A 19,554-nucleotide genomic window follows, 5' to 3' on the forward strand; every position below is an offset into this window, starting at 1 on the left:
CTAAGATTGACAATTAATCAGACATCAAGTATTTAGGGAGCACCTACCAGGTGCCAGGCTATATGGCAAGTCCTGAAGGAATTTTCTTCTTAATGGGAGCATGAAAAAAAAAAAAAAATCTCCAAGCAAATAAAATGATTCCAAGTACTGATGACAGAGGCAATAAAGAAGTTAAAGTCATGAGATACAAAGTAATGAAGGTGAGGAGGTAGTGATGGCAGATCTTGCTTTAGCTATGGTTGAAGTGAAAGATGAATAAAAAGGACACAGTCCTGTGAAAATCTAGATGAAGATCCTTTCAAGCAAAAAATTGTAAGTCATTAGGTCCTGAGATGGGAGTAGACTTGGTGTGAGGACAGGTGAAAGGTCAAGGTGGCCATAATAAATGAATGAGGCAGAGAGAGCTAGGTTGGACCACATAGGGAGAAGGCTGGGTTTAATCCCCAGGGAAACGTGTGTAAATTGAGAAGAGCAGAAGGCTGAGGAAAGATCCCTGGAAAACACCAGCCTGAAGGAAAAAGGGAATGTGTTATCACAGGAAGGGTAGACTTCGGAGGAGCCAGTGATAAGTTCTCCAGCAGCAGTGAATTACTTTTATGTTTGTAACAGAGAACAGCTCATGTTTCATAAAGGATAGAACAAGCAAATTAGCTGGTGAGCATCATTCAACTCCCTCACAGCCTGGAGCCTTCATAAGCTAAAGGCTCCAGAAGACCATTTGTCCTGCCACAGATTCCTTAGTTTCCTCTTCCAATATAACAACTTTGGTTTATTTGCTAATGTATACAGCAGCATTGAATCAATCTCCACAAGGCTGTTTTAAGATAGCTGCAAAAAAATATTTCAGCGCTATATGCAATCATTGAGCAGATGAGAAAATGGTAATGCACAGATACTAAACAGCTTTTCCAAGTCCCAATAATGGCCTACACTAAAAATAGCATCCCTGTCTCCTTGTTTCAAGGTCATTTTTCATTTTGCATCTAGCTTATGCCTCTGTTTGGGGAAAGCTATCATTAGAAGTTTTATGGATTCCCAAACCACACTGCTGGACTGGAACCATAAACCATCTCTCTTGATCCACAGGCACAACACTTCGCCTGGATGTCTGGGATGGATGGAAGGAATTTCTGATGGGTTGTCTCCTTGGACAAAAACTTAAAGTCCAACGCTACTTATCAAAAGAAGGACCAGTACTCAAGTATGAGAAATTCATGTTAAATTAACTTAGCAAGTGCTGTAATTTTTTACTAAACTTCCATCAGACCTTAAGCCTGCAGTTCACTCACTCTACAGCTGGGGTGCTGCTCTATGCCAGTTCCACTTAGCATGTCTCAACCAAATATTACTATTACATATTTGCTGGAACAAAACAGCAGGGATGCCATCAGGACTGACAGTCTTGCGATTCAGATAGACTTTCCTCAGGAAATACTAACTATAGTTAACCTTTGAACAATGCAGGGGTTAGGGATGCCAACTCCCCACACAGTTGAAAATTCCCATATAACTTTCGACTTCCCCAAAACTTCGCTACTAATAGCCTACCATTGACCAGAAGTCTTACTGATAACATAGTCAATTAACACATGTTGTGTATATGTATTACATACCATATTCTTACAATAAAGTAAGCTACAGAAAAGAAAATATTAAGCAAATCATAAGGAAAAGAAAATATATTTCCTAGTCATTAAGTGGATGTGGATCATTATAAAGGTCTTCAATCTTCAGGTTGAATAAGGCTGAAGGGGAGAAAGAGGAGAAGGGTTTGTCTTGCTGTCTCAGGTGTGGCAGAGGTGGAAGAAAATCCCCAAACTGAACCTCCACAGTTCAAACTCTTGTTGTTCAAAGGTCAACTGTGATTAAATCGGTGACTTCGATTTGGTTTAGATATGAGACTTTCAGCAATATTTTTCAAGGCTCTCAGAACACATACAGACAGTCCACAACTTACGATGGTTCAACTTAGATTGTTCAACTTACAATGGTGTGAAAGTGGTGTTAATTCAGTAGAAACTAAACTTCCAGTGCCCATATAACCATTCTTTTTCATTTTCAGTACAGCATTAAATAAATTACAGGTAATAGTCAACAGTTTATTATAAAATAGGCTTTGTGTTAGATGATTTTGCCCAACTGTATGCTAATTAAGGTGGGGTAGACTAAGATTTGATGTTCAGTAGATTAGGTGTATTAAATGCATTTTAGACTTATGATACTTTCAACATATGATGGTTTTTATCAGGACATAACCCTATCATAAGTCAAAGGGCATCTATATCTTGCCACTTTCACATTCAATTATTCTTTAAGAAAACACTTGTTAATTGACTGAAAACATTGACCACATCTTCCTAAGCTCACATGTAATTTTTCAAACTGCATTTATTACCAGCATTTGTACTTTTGCCATACATAAAGTGTAACGGGTATAGCTGGGGCAGGAGGAGGGTTGGTTCAGAGAGGCAGGTGGTCATTTTAATGTGTTAATACAGCCATCAGATTCTCACATACATAAATTGCACTAATCTGTAGGTTTAATTTAATAGTATTTTAGAATAGTGCCCCCTCGTGGGTGATTTAGTCATGTTTTGCAGAAGCCAACACATCAGGAGATCTAAGGGCTCTGTGAAGTGATGGATTAGAAGAGCAGCTTTTACAATTTTATAAAATATTCTAATATTTTACACTGATTTCTATTATGGGATAGTCATATTTTTTCCATGTTCTGCATCCAAAGAAATAGCTGTGTTGCTTTATTACTTTTAATAGTGCATATTTATTTAATACTTTATGGCAGACACTGTGTTATATTTATTACCTCATTCTATGCTTATAACACTTTGATGTGGTGGAAAATTTTTAATCTTATTTTACAGATGAGGAAACTAAGATCAGAAAACCTGCCCCATGTTGGCTGGGCGCAGTGGCTCACACCTGTAATCCCATTACTTTGGGAGGCCAGGCAGGCAGATCACTTGAGGTCAGGAGTTCGACACCAGCCTGGCCAACATAGCGAAACCCCTGTTTCTACAAAAAATACAAAAATTAGCCAGGCGTGGTGGCTCGCACCTGCAATTCTGACTACTGAGGAGGCTGAGGCAGAAGAATCGCTTCAACTTGGGAGGTGGAGGTTGCATTGAGCCAAGATTGCACCACTGTACTCCAGCCTGAACAACAGAGCAAGACTCTGTCTGGTGGGGAATGGAGGAAAAAAACTTGCCCCATGTCATACCAATAGCAAGGGCAGAACTGGGTATTGAATCGTAACAATTTAACTCTAGTGTTCATGTGCTTGACCATCTACACTTGACTTCATCTTTAAATAAAATCTAAGAGCTCAGAGAATGTAAGTGGTCAGACTTAAAAGCTCCTTGTATTTCCCTATGCTTGATATTTTTCCTGAGGATTTAATGTTTATAAAAAAGACGACCACTTCAAGGAAACTATTTACATGTGCATAATAGGATAATGTGCATAAGCAGGATCTGTGCAGTTTAACCTGTATATCACCATATGCCTTTTCCAAAAACATTTTAAGGTAAAAGTTAAGAAGAAATAAACATTCAGCTAGAATATTTCATGAGCATTTAGTGTAACTACACTTGTTTGTTTGCTGATTTTCTAAACACCCCTCCCCACTTTTTTCACTCATTTAGGTATCAGAAAAGGGTAGCCCTGTACATTGCTGCTTTTTGTGGATACATTGAACTCACTGAATGGGCCCTGAAGCAGGGTGCGCGGCCCCACGAGGCAGTCGGTGTTCACCCCTATAGAGCATGGTGCCATGAAGCCCTTCATGCAGATGTCTCTAAATGCCCCATTCATGTAGCCGCAGAAGCAGGCCAACTGTTGATTCTGAAGGCCTTTGTCAACTGCAGCGTGCTGTGCCTGGAATGCAAAAATGCAGCAGGACAAACTCCCCTGACCATTGTGTTCAAACACAAGCATAAAGACTGTGTATTATATTTGCTCAGTAAAATGTGGTCCACAGTTTCTTTTCCGAAAATTTCAGTCCCAATGAGGATTTACATTAAAATAAAACAATGGATCCTCAGAGCTCAGAGTCACAGTCTTCATAAAAGCCAGTTTTGTGGAGCAAGGGTCTTTGGGGCAAAAGTTGGAGACACTGTGATGGTGGATGGTTTTACCAAACCAAAAATGACCTCCAAGAGCTGGCATAAGGCTGGGAACAGTGACTCACAAAGCATCTTGCTCAAGCTACCATCTCTCAGCAAACAAACTGCAAGTAGCAAACCTGTGAGTCCTTTGGCAATTTCACAGCTGGACACAAAAGAACAAGCCCTCAAATTTCATCCACTGGTGAATGCAAGTACATTCTCTGAATTACAAAAACATCAACAACAAAATCAGAAAAAAATTACTGCCACAGCTAGGAAAAAAGAAAAGCTCATAAAAAACACGTATCTTCCCCAAGTCCCCCTCCCTCCAGTTTCAAGAGTGGGATATTCACATCCATCATTTTTCTATGCAACACCCAGTGCTGACTTTTTACTGAAGTCCTCCTTCTCATCTTTCTCAGAGCACAGTGGGAAGACTCCAAGGGAGAATGCAATCTACTGCTTAGCTGTGGCAAGGTAACGTTCTCCCCTTAAACATACAAAGGGCAAACCTTTTATAAGGCAGGTCCAGGATAAGGAATGGTCCATAATGCCCTACTATGCCACTCAAAGTAATACAAGTTGTTCCAATGCATCAATACCCAGCTTCAAGGACCTCATCTTAGCCTCATGACTAGGACAAAATGAACTAATATTATTGGCCAATCCAATCTGTGCAGTACTTTACTCCTCAAACTTTCAGGAGGGAAAGAAACACAGTAGAAAGTGTTGTATCAATTCTCAAGGTCCCTTACTGCTGCTGCTGCTGCTGCTTTTGTTTTTCCTTTTTGTTTGAGACAAGGTCTCGCTCTGTTGCTGGAGTGCAGTGGTGCTATCACAGCTCACTGCATGCTTGAATTCCTAGGCTCAAGCAATTCTCCCACCTCAGCCTTCCAAGTAGCTGGGACTACAGGCACATGCCACTATATCTGGTTGATTTTTTTTTCCTGTGGAGACGGGGACTCACCATGTTGCCCAGGTTGGTCTCAAACTCCTGGGCTCAAGCGATCCTCCCACCTTGGCCTCCCAAAGCGCTGGGATTACAGGCATGAACCATTGTGCCTAGCCTGCTAATGCTTCTTCTTTTTCCTCCTCTTCAACTTCTTTCTCTTCCTCTTCTTCTTCTAAAGCTAATAAAAAATTAATTGTAATTAGAGGGGAAAGAGAGAAAACTGAAATATGGGAGGGAGACATCAAAAGTGTCATAGAAAACTAGATGGTAACAAAAATGGGAGGAAAGAAAGGAACACATTAATGACAAATTGAATGATTAAAGACTTGAACTGTCTTACTAGGCAAGATGCACGGAGGGGTGAGATCTGTATTGGACAGGGTGCTAGAATTGACATTAATATTTACAGTGAGTTAAAAGGTAATCCGTAGCACATCTAAAGAGATAAGAAAGTGTATCAGAATTAGACATTTCAGGTACACAACTCCCTGATTAGAGTTTAGATCCCATCCATTACTTATGAGGTATTATTTGATGCAAATATTACAGTTAGAAATATAGATTTATGAGTGACTTTTCCCCTTACTCAACATAATGAGAAGGAAAGAAAAAACAAGGCTAGAAGGCTAGATTGTTTTACTTGCTTTTCTGTACTGGTCTTTAACTCAGCTCAACTTTATTTCAATTAAGTTGTTGCCACCTTGTGGTGAGAGTAATTTGGGCTGTAAAATGCAAAATTCAATATCCAACAGAGGGAGGTTGACAATAGAAGAAGACACTTAATAGCTTAGTAGCCTCAATCTTTGTAATTTGTGAGATATCTCTGACTAGAATGACTAGAATGTATCACCAAAAATTCTAGAAATATACTAGAAAAATTATTAATTGAAAAAACTGCATAGTCCATCTTAAAATAAGGCTATAAACAAGAAAGGAAATATTGATTTGTTTTATCAACAGATACATGCTAAAAATGAGTTTATCAATACGTGTTTACTATAGCCCAGTGCTGTGCCCAGCAAAATGGAAATGTGCATGAAAAAGCATGTGTTTTTAAGCTTTGTGTGTGGAGGGGGTGCCGTTTCTATGAGAAAAGCTGATGGTGTCTGTTGTGTAGAGTGCTTTCTTGGGGAGGAATTGAGTTATGAAATATATAGTAAAATCCATAAGGACCACTAATCTCACATATATGGCCTGTTGAATTTTTATGTTTTCATATATCCATTTAAGCACTACTCAGATCAGATGCAAACTACTTCCAGCGCCCCCAAAAATTTCCTTCATGCCCCTTGCCAGTCATGATCCTTCCCAGATGTAACTATTATTCTCATCTCTATCACCAAATATTACTTTAGCCTGTTCTTGAACTTCATATAAGGGGCACATATGGCATATACCTTTTATATTTTGCTTTTTTTGTTCAACACATTGCCTGTAAGATTCATCAATATTTTTGCATGTATTGATTGTTCTTATTTCTATGTAGTATTCCATTTGTATGCAGTATTCCATATCCTAATTTATTTATCTATTTTCCTATTATAGGCATTTAAATTGTTTCTAATTTAGGGCTACTTTGAATAAAAATGCACAATTATTCTTGCATATGAGGTTTGGTGGATATTTGCATTCACTTCTCTTGACTCTATACCAAGGAACAGAATTGCTGGGTCATAGGATAAATTTATGTTTAGCTTTAGTAAACATTTCTAAACACTTTTTAAAAGAGACTACCAGTGTGCCTTTTTTTTTTTTTTTTGTAGCTACATTGCATAAGGATTGGAGTTATTAAGGAGTGGCAATTTCAAGGTCAAGAAAGAAATTGCTAGAGAAAACATTTTGTTAAAGAAAGGGTTATTCTGTGAAGGAAAGAGAGAGAGAAAGAGAGAAAGAGAGAAAGAAAAGAAAGAAAGAAAGAAAGAAAGAAAGGAAAGAAAGGAAAGAAAGGAAGGAAGGAAGGAAGGAAGGAAGGAAGGAAGGAAGGAAGGAAGGAAGGAAGGAGAAGGGAAGGGAAGGGAGGAAGGAAGGAAGGAAGGAAGGAAGGAAGGAAGGAAGGAAGGAAGGAAGGAAGGAAGGAAGGAAAGAGGGAAGAAGAAAAGAGGAAGGAAGGGAGGAAGGAAGGAAGGAAGGGAGGGAGGGAGGGAGGGAGGGAGGGAGGGAGGGAGGGAAGGGGAAGGATGGAGGGAGGAAAAGAAAGGAAGGAAAGGAGGAAGGGATTAGTGCAGAAGGGAGACCCACAGGGAGAGTGGTGGTCAGTCTGACTGCACACTTACTCTGGCAATGTTACCCCTAGCAAACCCTCTTTCCATTTCTCATTTCCCAATATTTTTCTCTTTCCTGTATTCACACCTTCCACTTCCCATCCGTTTCTGCCCCCTTTCCACTGAATCTCTCCCAGGATCTGTTCCACCTTCCTCTGTTGGTGGGCTGTGGAAAGGAAGGAGAGATCTATAATCTCATGCCACTGCAGTCTTCTTGATCGAGTTCAAGTTCCTCATAGAAGTCACAAAAGCACTTACATCTGCCTGAAGTAGACAGTCAAGGCAGGCAGTCAGGTGGTCTGAGCACTCCTCTAAATGACCAGAGCAGCTCTTGTACCACAAAGACACAAACATGAGGAATGGATGGACACTATCTTGATGGCTACATGCACCATCACCAAGCTAGTGTCATAGCCAAGAAATGGGGAAGAACCTAACGTTCACGATGCTGACCCAGGGATCAGGTGGGTAAAGTGACCATCAGATGTTCCTGTTTTACAGAAAGGGGAGTCTCCCGAACCAGACAAGTCATCTGGCATCATGTGAAAGTACTTGCTAGACCCCATGTCATTCAGGAATTCCTACCTTTAGATTCATAAAACTAAACTTCTCGGGGTTGACCCCAAGATGGCATTGATGCAGTTAGCACAGATCAAGCGCTAATGTGGGTTTGGGTTGGTGAGTGAATGTGACTGGTGTAGACAGTCACTGAGGCCAGAAGGTCACATAGAGTCTCATTCCTCAGCCTAGAAGTCAGCATAGGCTTTACACAGGTCAAAGAATACCTGTAAGGTGTGTTTAGAAAAATAGCCTTCCTTATTGCTTATTGTCCAATTTCAGAGAGGTTTATGTGACCTGGGAGTCCAGTTAAGTAAAGATTCAAATGTAGGGGATTGGTCCAGAAAGCTAAGAGTTTGAGTGGACTGAGAATAGATGATAATCTCAAATGCTATGAGCTTTGATGGGCTCTTGTACTCTGGATACAAGTACAGCTCTTTGTTTTTATTCTTTATTTTTTATTTTTATTTTTTTTTTTTTTTGAGGCGGAGTCTTGCTCTGTCGCCCAGGCTGGAGTGCAGTGGCCGGATCTCAGCTCACTGCAAGCTCCGCCTCCCGGGTTTACGCCATTCTCCTGCCTCAGCCTCCCAAGTAGCTGGGACTACAGACGCCCGCCACCTCGCCCGGCTAGTTTTTGTATTTTTTAGTAGAGACGGGGTTTCACCGTGTTCGCCAGGATGGTCTCGATCTCCTGACCTCGTGATCCGCCCGTCTCGGCCTCCCAAAGTGCTGGGATTACAGGCTTGAGCCACCGCGCCCGGCCTTATTCTTTATTTTAAAAGGCATGTGTTATATGTTTTAATCACCTTTTGTATCTCCAGCACATAGAATAGTGCTTGCCATAGAGTAAGTGCTCAATATGCATCTTTTTCTCAAGTTAAACAATTTTTGAATCAATGCAGAAAAGTCAGGTTTCAAATGCCAGGGAGAGAATCAGGATAGGCCTGAGCCTAGGAAGAGCAAGGATATGCATCAGAACAGGAGAGGACTTCAAATTAACTCTGGTGGGATATGGGGAAAGGCTGAAAGTGCCTGAGTGATTTCCTTAAGACTTAATACCTATTTTTATGGGCAACATGGATGGGTTAACCCAGTTTAGAGGGCACAGAAAGACACAGCCATTGAGGTAAAACAAGAAGTTAATCTAGAACAAAGAAGTTGAATCAGGCAGACATGGACCTGGTTTAAATGTTGGAAACACTATGGTATTTTATACAGGGTTACTCCTAATAGATTGAGTGAAAGACTTTTAAAAATACCAGACTTTGCCAGACAACATGGGCAGAGGTGAGGTAAAGGATCCAGGCAGAGCTAGTAACATGGTCAAAGGCACTGTTTTGTGAAAGAGCAAGCAAGAAATTTAGTTTTCAGGAAAGTAGGATTTGCAAAAGGCATTGTAGGCAATAAGGAAAAACTATCTGGAGATACGACTGGCAAAGTAGACTGCTTCTACACTAAGAAGCATCTGTGTGACCAAGTGAAGAGTTTGCTTCTTCTTTCCCCTTCCATAGGGTAGGAGGTAGGTGGGAAGCTCACGGAAGTTCTTTCTCGTGAAGTAAGTCACATAATCAGTTTTTGTTTGTTTTTGAAGACAAATCTGATAGAGATGTATGGAAGACTCATTGGAAAGATGTGGAAAGACTATAGTAAAGTTAGGAAACTCCAATAAGAGAAATAAGAGAAAACAAAGACCTGGACTAGAACAACAGTAGTTAGGGAAAAGAGAAAAGGCCAAATACAAGAGATATTTCTGGGGAATAATCTACAAAATTTGGTCACTGACTGGGTGTGGAAATAGAGAAAGAAGGAATTTAGTTTTGTTTCTAGCTTTGGAGAGAGTGAGGATAGCAAAATCGAAGTGTTAGAACAAGGAAACAGAAGTGGGACAAGTTTAGGAAGAAGATAAAAGGTATGTTAAATTAGAAGTGTCTATGGGATAAATATTTTTATTTGGTAATTGGAGATATGCAACTTTCAAGAAAGGTCAAGCTTTAGGAGTCATGGATAAAAGAATTGAAATAGTGAGTAAATGAGGACTCCTAGGAGAAGGGTGTAGAAAGAGAGAACCAAGGATAGAATCTTGGAGGACCCCAACATTTAAGGGGATGTAAAACACCTCTGTATTAAATCACATTTGCATCCTACCAAGTAAGAGTAATCGTATTCAAATTTGCAAGTCTTTATTAGTATATAGCCAGAGAATAACTATCATAAAACATTAAGTTCCTTTGCATTTTAGTTAAAGGCTATCAAAATACCTAATATCTTTTCAATTAAAAAATCCTCATGTGTGTTTGTAGGGGTAGAAAGTGGAGAAAGGAGAAGAGGTCAGGGAATATGTGATATATAGGAATATCTAGAGAGGAGAGAGAAAAAGTTTCAACTCAGAGAATTTTACATGATACTGAGTGGTTTTCTGTTTCTGTTTCTAGCTGTGGATTCTAAGTTTTTAGCATTGCCTTGGGAAAATATAATTTCCACTGCATCACAGGGAACTTGTTTTAGAAAGATTACTGTTTCTATTTCACATCTACCTATGTGACAAGACAAACTAGCCCTAGCTACAAAATCAACCTGAAGATTTCCATCCTTTTTCAGCTATGTATGCAGATAAGATCAGACCTTCTTCTCATAAATGATATCTTGTTTTCTTGCAGTGCCTTTAAAGAGAAACGATGGCTTCAGCAGTTACAAATAGCAAGAGTCCTGGCCAAAAAGAGCATTTCTAACTTGACCACCCGAGAAGGTCTGACAGCATATGAAAACTCTCTAGAAATTGTGCTTTGAAAAATCATGACAACCTCAGTTTGGACAAAGACCTGATCAAACAGAATGTCCAGTTCTAATGTTAACATTTATAATAACAGTTCTAATGTTGTCATCTCTAGTAACAGTTATAATGCTACATAACTTTTAATAGGATATTTAACACCATGTTTTCTTGGACTTCATCATGCTAACTGAAAATTTAGTGCTATTGTTGTATAAAGAATATGAGGAAGAATTCAGAAGAAACTGAGAATAGTAGTAATCCACAAAGTAGGGAAGCTGAGACAATGGAAAACAAGGAAGTGAGAATTTTTACATTTTCTTTTTTTGTTTTTCTTTTTTTTCTTTTTTTAAGTGTTTTGGTTTTTTAAGCCATATTAATGTAGAACATAGTTTTAAATAAATAAAATTTTTAAATTCTATATAAGGAAAGTTCTTAAGAAAGTTAACAAATACCATCCAGGTCTAATGCTGATCTCAGACATCTTTTGAATTCTGCTAAAACATTTCTTCCAATTAATTTTTTAAAATTGAGTTAAAATTTACATGCAGTGAATTGCATGAATCTTAACTTTAAGATTCAATGGGTTTGAAAAATATCCCAGTCAAAACAGAACATTTTTGCTACCCCAGGAAGTTCCTTCAAGCTCCTAAGTCAATCCCAACTTCTTTAGGTAACTGCTATTTTGATTTCTATCTCCATAGATGAGATTTTCAAATCATCGGTGTCATGTAGTTGTTCACTTTTGTGTCTGGGTTATTTTGCTCAACTTAATGTTTTAAGATTCATTTACATTACTGCATGTATCAGTAGCACATTCCTTTTTTTTTTTTCTTCTTTTTTTTTTTTTTTTTTTGAGACAGAGTTTTACTCTGTTGTCCAGGCTGGAGTGCAGTGGCACGATCTCGGCTCACTGTAACCTCCGCCTCCCAGATTTAAGCAATTCTCTGGCCTCAGCCTACTGAGTAGCTGGGATTACAAGTGTGTGTCGCCATGCCCAGCTAATTTTCATATTTTTAGTACAGACGGAGTACAGACGGAGTTTCACCATGTTGGCCAGGCTGGTCTCGAACTCCTAACCTCAACTGATCCACCTCCCTTGCCTCCCAACATGCTGGCATTACAGGCATGAGCCACCACGCCCAGCCATACATTCCTTTTTATTACTAAATAGTGTTCGATTATATGGATGCACCATAATGCATGGTGTATGGACTGTATAGATGTTTGGGTTGCCTCCAGTTTTGACATATTATGAAAAAAGCACTATGAACATTATTGTAAAAAGTATTTTTCTGGACATATGCTATCATTTCTTTTGGGTAAGTATCTAGGAGTAGAATTGTTGGATAACAGGGTGAATGTACATTTAACATTATGAGAAACTACCTAAGAGTTCTCCAAAGTGGTTTTATGATTTTTAACACTTTGACTAGCAATGTACGAGAGTTCTGGTGGCTTCACACACTTGGTGTCATCAGTGATTTTTACCTTTAGTCATTCTAGGGGGGTTGAAATGGCCTATCATTGTGGTTTAATTTGCATTTTCCTGATGACTATGATGCTGGATGCCTTTTCATGTGCTTATTGGCCATTTGTGTATTTTTTGTGAAGCAGCAATGTAAATTTCTGTCTATTTAAAAAATTGGGTTAGCTTTTAATTATTGGTTTATTGGAGTATTTGTATTTATGACAGAAGTTCTTCATCATATATATATAGATAGATAGATACAGATATATAGTGCATATTTTTCCCAGTTTGTGGGATCACCTTTTCATTTTATTAATAACGTTTTTTGATAAACAAAAATGTTTTTAACTTTGATGAAGTAGAAGTTATCATTTTTTTCTTTTATGATTCATGCTTTTTATTTCCACTATAAGAACTCCACCTGGCCTGATGCAGTGACTTACGCCTGCAATCTCAGCAGCAATTTGGAAGGCTGAGGTGAGTGGATCACTTGAGGTCAGGAGTTTAATACCAGCCCGGCCAACATGATGAAAACCTGTCTCTACTAAAAATACAAAAATTAGCCAGGAATGGTGGTGCATGTCTGTAATCCCAGCTTCTCAGGAGGCTGAGGCAGGAGAACCGCTTGAACCTGGGAGGCAGAGGTTGCCGTGACCCAAGATAGTGCCCCTACACTCCAGCATGGGTGACAGAGTGAGACTCCATCTCAAAAAAAAGAACTCTGCCTACTCAAAACTAATGAAGATTTTCTCTTATATTTTCTTCTAGAAGTTCAATAATTTTAGGCTTTATGTTAGGTTTATAATCTATCTCAAATTATTTGCGTGAGTGATATGTGGTAAGGGTCGGGATTAATTTTTGAAAAGACTTTCCTTTGCCCCACTGAATTACCTTAGCATCTCTGTTGAAAATCAATTGGCAATACAGATACAGATCTATTTCCAGACTTTCTATTTTGTTCCATTGATCTATTTACTTGTCGTTATACTAATACTACACTGTCTTAATTACTACGTCTTAATTAGTCTTGAAATCAGGTAATATGTATCCTCCAACTTTGTTATTGTTTTTCAAGTTTGTTTTGGCTATTTTTAGTCATTTGCATTTCCATATAAACTTTAAAATAAACTTGCCATTCTCTATTTTAAAAGCCTGTTGAGTTAGCGCAAGACTTGAGCTAATTCTCATACGTGGACACTCTTGTCCTTCGGTACATGGATGATTTCCTTTTTGCCGCCTGTTCAGAAACTTTGTGCCATCAAGCCACCCAAGTGCTCTTAAACTTCCTCACTACCTGTGGCTACAAGGTTTCCAAACCAAAGGCTCAGTTCTGCTCAGAGCAGATTAAATACTTAGGGCTAAAATTATCCAAAGGCACCAGGGCCCTCAGTGAGGAACGTATCCAGCCTATACTGGCTTATCTTCATCCCAAAACCCTAAAGCAACTAAAAGGGTTCCTTGGCATAACAGGTTTCCGCCAAATACGGATTCCCAGGTACGGTGAAATAGCCAGACCATTATACACACTAATTAAGGTAACTCAGAAAGCCAATACCCATCTAGTAAGATGGACACCTGAAGCAGAAGCGGCTTTCCAGGCCCTAAAGAAGGCCCTAACCCAAGCCCCAGTGTTACGCTTGCCGATGGGACAAGACTTTTCTTTATATGTCACAGAAAAAAACAGGAATAGCTCTAGGAGTCCTTACACAGGTCCCCCGTGGCATACCTGAGTAAGGAAATTGATACAGTGGCAAACAGTTGGCCTCATTGTTTACGGATAGTGGCGGCAGTAGCAGTCTTAGTATCTGAAGCAGTTAAAATAATACAGGGAAGATATCTTACTGTGTGGACATCTCATGATGTGAGCAGCATACTCACTGCTAAAGGAGACTTGTGGCTGTCAGACAACAGTTTGCTTAAATATCAGGCTCTATTACTTGAAGGGCCAGTGCTGTAACTGCACACTTGTGCAACTCTTAACCCAGCCACATTTCTTACAAACAATGAAGAAAAGATAGAACTGATTAGAGACTTAAATGTTAGACCTAATACCATAAAAACCCTAGAAGAAAATCTAGGTAGTACCATTCAGGAAATAGGCATGGGCAAGGACTTCATGTCTAAAACACCAAAAGCAACGGCAGCGAAAGCCAAAATTGACAAATGGGATATGATTAAACTAAAGAGCTTCTGCACAGCAAAAGAAACTACCATCAGAGTGAACAGGCAACCTACAGAATGGGAGAAAATTTTTGCAATCTACTCATCTGACAAAGGGCTAATATCCAGAATCTACAAAGAACTCAAATTTACAAGAAAAAAACAAACAACCCCATCAAAAAGTGGGCAAAGGATATGAACAGACATTTCTCAAAAGAAGACATTCATACAGCCAACAGACACATGAAAAAATGCTCACCATCACTGGCCATCAGAGAAATGCAAATCAAAACCACAATGAGATACCATCTCACACCAGTTAGAATGGCAATCATTCAAAAGTCAGGAAACAACAGGTGCTGGAGAGGATGTGGAGAAATAGGAACACTTTTACACTGTTGGTGAGATTGTAAACTAGTTCAACCATTATGGAAAACAGTATGGCGATTCCTCAAGGATCTAGAACTAGATGTATCATATGACCCAGCCATCCCACTACTGGGTATATACCCAAAGGATTATAAATCATGCTGCTATAAAGACACATGCACACGTATGTTTATTGCGGCACTATTCACAATAGCAAAGACTTGGAATCAACCCAAATGTCCATCTGTGACAGACTGGATTAAGAAAATGTGGCACATATACACCATGGAATATTATACAGCCATAAAAAAGGATGAGTTTGCATCCTTTGTAGGGACATGGATGCAGCTGGAAACCATCATTCTTAGCAAACTATCACAAGAACAGAAAACCAAACACTGCATGTTCTCACTCATAGGTGGGAACTGAACAATGAGATCACTTGGACTCAGGAAGGGGAACATCACACATCGGGGCCTATCATGGGGAGGGGGGAGGGGGGAGGGATTGCATTGGGAGTTATACCTGATATAAATGACGAATTGATGGGCGCTGACGAGTTGATGGGTGCAGCACACCAACATGGCACAAGTATACATATGTAACAAACCTGCACATTATGCACATGTACCCTAGAACTTAAAGTATAATAAAAAAAAATTTTTTTTTTAAAAAAAAAGGAAAGAAAAGATAGAACATAGCTGTCAATAAGTAATTGCTCAAACCTATGCCACTAGAGGGGACCTTCTAGAGGTTCCCTTGACTGATTCCGACCTCAACTTATATACTGATGGAAGTTCCTTTGTAGAAAAAGGACTTCAAAAAGCGGGGTATGCAGTGGTCAGTGATTATGGAATACTTGAAAGTAATCCCCTCATGCCAGGAACTAGTGCTCAGCTGGCAGAACTCATAGCCCTCACTTGGGCACTAGAATTAGGAGAAGGAAAAAGGGTAAATATATATACAGACTCCAAGTATGCTTACCTAGTCCTCCATGCCCATGCAGCAATATGGAGAGAAAGGGAATTCCTAACTTCAGAGGAAACACCTATCAAACATCAGGAAGCCATTAGGAAATTATTATTGGCTGTATGGAAACCTAAAGAGGTGGCAGTCTTACACTGCCAGGGTCATCAGAAAGGAAAGGAAAGGGAAACAGAAGGGAACCACCAAGTGGATATTGAAGCCAAAAGAGCCGCAAGACAGGATCCTCCATTAAAAATGCTTATAGAAGGACCCCTAGTATGGGATAATCCCCTCCAGGAAACCAAGCCCCAGTACTCAGCAGGAGAAATAGAATGGGGAACCTCAAGAGGACATGGTTTCCTCCCCCTCAGGATGGCTAGCCACCAAAGAAGGGAAAATACTTTAGCCTGCAGCTAATCAATGGAAATTACTTAAAACCCTTCACCAAACCTTTCCCTTAGGCATTGATAGCACCCATCAGATGGCCAAATCATTATTTACTGGACCAGGCCTCTTCAAAACTACCAAGCAGATAGCCAGGGCCTGTGAAGTGTGCCAAAGAAATAATCCCCTGCACTGCAGGCCATACATTTCAATCCCTTTATCTTTAACTTCCTTGTTAAGTTTGTCTCTTCCAGAATCAAAGTTGTAAAGCTACAAATGATTCTTCACATGGAGCCCCAGATGCAGTCCATGGCTCAGATCTACCATGGACCCCTGGACCAGCCTGCTAGCCCATGCTCCGATGTTAATGACATCGAAGGCACCCCTCCTGAGGAAATCTCAACTGCACAACCCCTACTACACCCCAATTCAGCAGGAAGCAGTTAGAGCAGTCGTCGGCCAACCTCCCCAACAGCACTTGGGTTTTCCTGTTGAGAATGGAGACTGAAAGAGACAGGACTAGCTGGATTTCCTAGGCTGACTAAGAATCCCTAAGCCTAGCTGGGAAGGTGACAGCTTCCACCTTTAAACATGGGGCTTACAACTTAGCTCACACCCAACCAAACAGATAGTAGAGTGCTCACTAAAATACTAATTAGGCAAAAGCAGGAGGGCCGGACGCGGTGGCTCACGCCTGTAATCCCAGCACTTTGGGAGGCCGAGATGGGTGGATCACGAGGTCAGTAGATCGAGACCATCCTGGCTAACACGGTGAAACCCCGTCTCTTCTAAAATACAAAAAACTAGCCGGGCGTGGTGGCAGGCGCCTATAGTCCCAGCTACTTGGGAGGCTGAGGCAGGAGAATGGCGTGAACCCGGGAGGCGGAGCTTGCAGTGAGCTGAGATCTGGCCACTGCACTCCAGCCTGGGCGACAGAGCCAAAATCCGTCTCAAAAAAAAAAGCAAAAAAAAAAACAAACAAAAAAAAAAAAACAGGAGGTAAAGAAATAGCCAATCATCTATTGCTTGAGAGCACAGCAGGATGGACAATGATCTGGATATAAACCCAGGCATTTGAGCCAGCAACGGCCACCCTGTTTGGGTTCCCTCCCTTTGTATGGGAGCTCTGTTTCACGCTATTAAATCTTGCAACTGCAAAAAAAAAAAAAAAAAAAAAAAAAAAAAAGCCTGTTGGAATTATTCTGATTGGGTACAACTGACATTTTAATAATATTAAATCTTATTACCCATGACATATTTCTGTATCAGTGGTATATATCTCCAATTATTTCTTAATTCCTCTCAGCAAAGTTTTGTAATTTTTAGTATATAGGTCTTGTAAATCTTCTGTTAAAGTTTTTTTCTAAATATTTTACATTTTTGAGGCAATTTACTAAGATGATTATAAGATAGATTTTGGTACAACAGTCGGAGGCACCTAAAATCTAAGGCTCATTCTAAAAAAATGCCTTTGAGTTCCCAGTTAGACATTGCAAGGTTGGGGCACAAAGGTTAATACAAACACACACACACACATGCATGTGCACACACACACACACACACACTCACACACACAGATGATTCTACAGGGATGTTGTAAGGCAGCATGTGTATAGGTATTAGTTCACTATAGAGAAAACAAGAGATGATAGTGACTGGCAGGAGGTATAGCAGAAATTCTGGGGTGTTGTAACATTCTATTTCTTGTTCTGGAGTAATAGGTGTGTTTACTTTGAGAAAATTCAATAATGAGTATTTTAAAAATCTGTACCCTTTTCTGTTTGCATTTATAATACATTTTTTTAATGAATTAAATAATTTTTTAAAATCTCAGGAGCTAATTCATGCATTTGGTGCCAGCTTTAGAGTCACGAGAAGGTGGCTGGTGTAAGTGAGGCTTGTCACCACGTTAATATCCTCTTGACAGTGTAGTGAATTGAGCTGTAATTCCTTGCAGGGGGTGATAATATTTTATGTGTCATTAAAACACAGCTAAGGAAATACCCTGTGCAAGGATTCTGGGCTAGAATACTGAAGAAGGGGAAAAAGATGGGAAAATGTAAGAGAAAAGAAAGACACATGAGCTGGAGGTGGATATAAAGATGCAGAGAGAATGTGAGGGGATGATTGATATGAAACTTTGTTCCCTACCAGCATTAGTTGAAAAAAATACTGAGTATTTATTCTTTGTTCACATTCACCCTGGAAGTAAGATTGCATGAAGCGACATTAAGACTGTACATATTTATAATGTAAATCTAATTGTAGAGCATTAGTATTAACATACACAGGATACGCTGGGACATTTATTCTCAGCCTGATTCTTTCAAATTAGAGTTAACGTGTATTCTCTGTGCTTCCTTGTCATTTTGCTCATTTTCAAGTATTGCTATTCATCACACTGTATTGGAATTACTTCATTATCTGTCTCCCTCACTTTTCTGACACCTCCTAGAGGGCAAGGACATTGTTTTATTCATCTACAAATTGCCAAAGCATAGCATATCTTTGAACCTTTAAGGAATTGTTCAGTAAATGTTTGTTGAATTAGATGAATGGCTTTTAAGATGATTGTTTGTGAATTTATAGAAGCATAAAATCTGCTCCTATAAAATGTAAATGCTGCTGTTTGCTTAATTCTAATTTATTGTTTCATTTGATCATCAAAATCAATTTTATTAGTTCAGCTGAGTATCATAACAGTCCTGCATGGCACAGAAGGGCAGTATTAAAATACCAATTTTGCAGATGAAGAGGCTATGCTTATAAAAACAACTTACTAGAAGTCATACAGGTAGTGTCAGAGCCAGATCTGGAATCTAGAGTTCTGAGTTTTCACTCTGGTAATTTTTTCTAAAAAACTATATCACCTATGGCAACAGAAGTCACTCTATAAATTATCCTGGGGTGTTTTAACTCCCAGGCTGGTTTTTCTTGCATAAAACTTGGTTTCTTTATTTTTGACAGTGTCTCACGCTGTCACCCAGGCTGGAGTGCAGTGACTCCAATTTTGGCTCACTGCAACCTCTGCCTCCTGGGTTCAAGCAATTCTCATGCCTTGGGCTACCAAGTAGCTGGGACCACAGGTACATGCCACCATGCTTGGCTAATTTTTGTATTTTTAGTAGAGATGGGGTTTCACCATGTTGGTCAGGCTAGACTTGAACTTCTCCCCTCAAGTGATCCTCCTGCCTTGACCTTCCAAAGTGCTGGGTTTACAGGCATGAGCCACCACACCTGGCCTAACTTGGTTCCTTGACCACCTACTTTAGACAGCCCATTGTGCCACTCCCTAGTCTCACCTTCACCTCACCTGTCCTCACTTCATCCCTGAGACTACAGAGAAGAAAGGCCATTTCATATTGGCATACTATTGTGTCTATTTGCAAATTCATTTAAGCATTCCTATTCCCTATATATGTACAGTTCTTGAATACCTCTTTTGAATCAGTTGAAACCAGTTTTTACTGTAATCTTACTAATTCTCTCATTAATTAACTAGTTCAATACATTTTGTGACATGTGTTCATTGTACACTT

The 19,554-nt window shown here is 39.6% G+C and overlaps 1 protein-coding gene across 2 annotated transcripts in view; it reads left to right on the plus strand.

The window, feature by feature from the left end:
* The window catches only part of ANKUB1 (ankyrin repeat and ubiquitin domain containing 1), a 31,929-nt gene extending 20,870 nt beyond the window's left edge, over positions 1-11,059 (plus strand). For both annotated transcript variants that reach the window (XM_030928914.1, XM_010356842.2), the window contains exons 4-6: positions 1,087-1,201; positions 3,663-4,601; positions 10,553-11,059. In XM_030928914.1, the coding sequence (XP_030784774.1) occupies positions 1,087-1,201; positions 3,663-4,601; positions 10,553-10,682 (1,184 nt within the window). In that variant the 3' untranslated portion in view covers positions 10,683-11,059. The remainder of the gene's footprint in view (positions 1-1,086; positions 1,202-3,662; positions 4,602-10,552) is intronic.
* The last annotated feature ends 8,495 nt before the right edge of the window (positions 11,060-19,554 follow it).

The sequence above is a fragment of the Rhinopithecus roxellana genome, chromosome 1, assembly GCF_007565055.1.
Source record: "Rhinopithecus roxellana isolate Shanxi Qingling chromosome 1, ASM756505v1, whole genome shotgun sequence".
NCBI classification, from domain to species: domain Eukaryota; kingdom Metazoa; phylum Chordata; class Mammalia; order Primates; family Cercopithecidae; genus Rhinopithecus; species Rhinopithecus roxellana.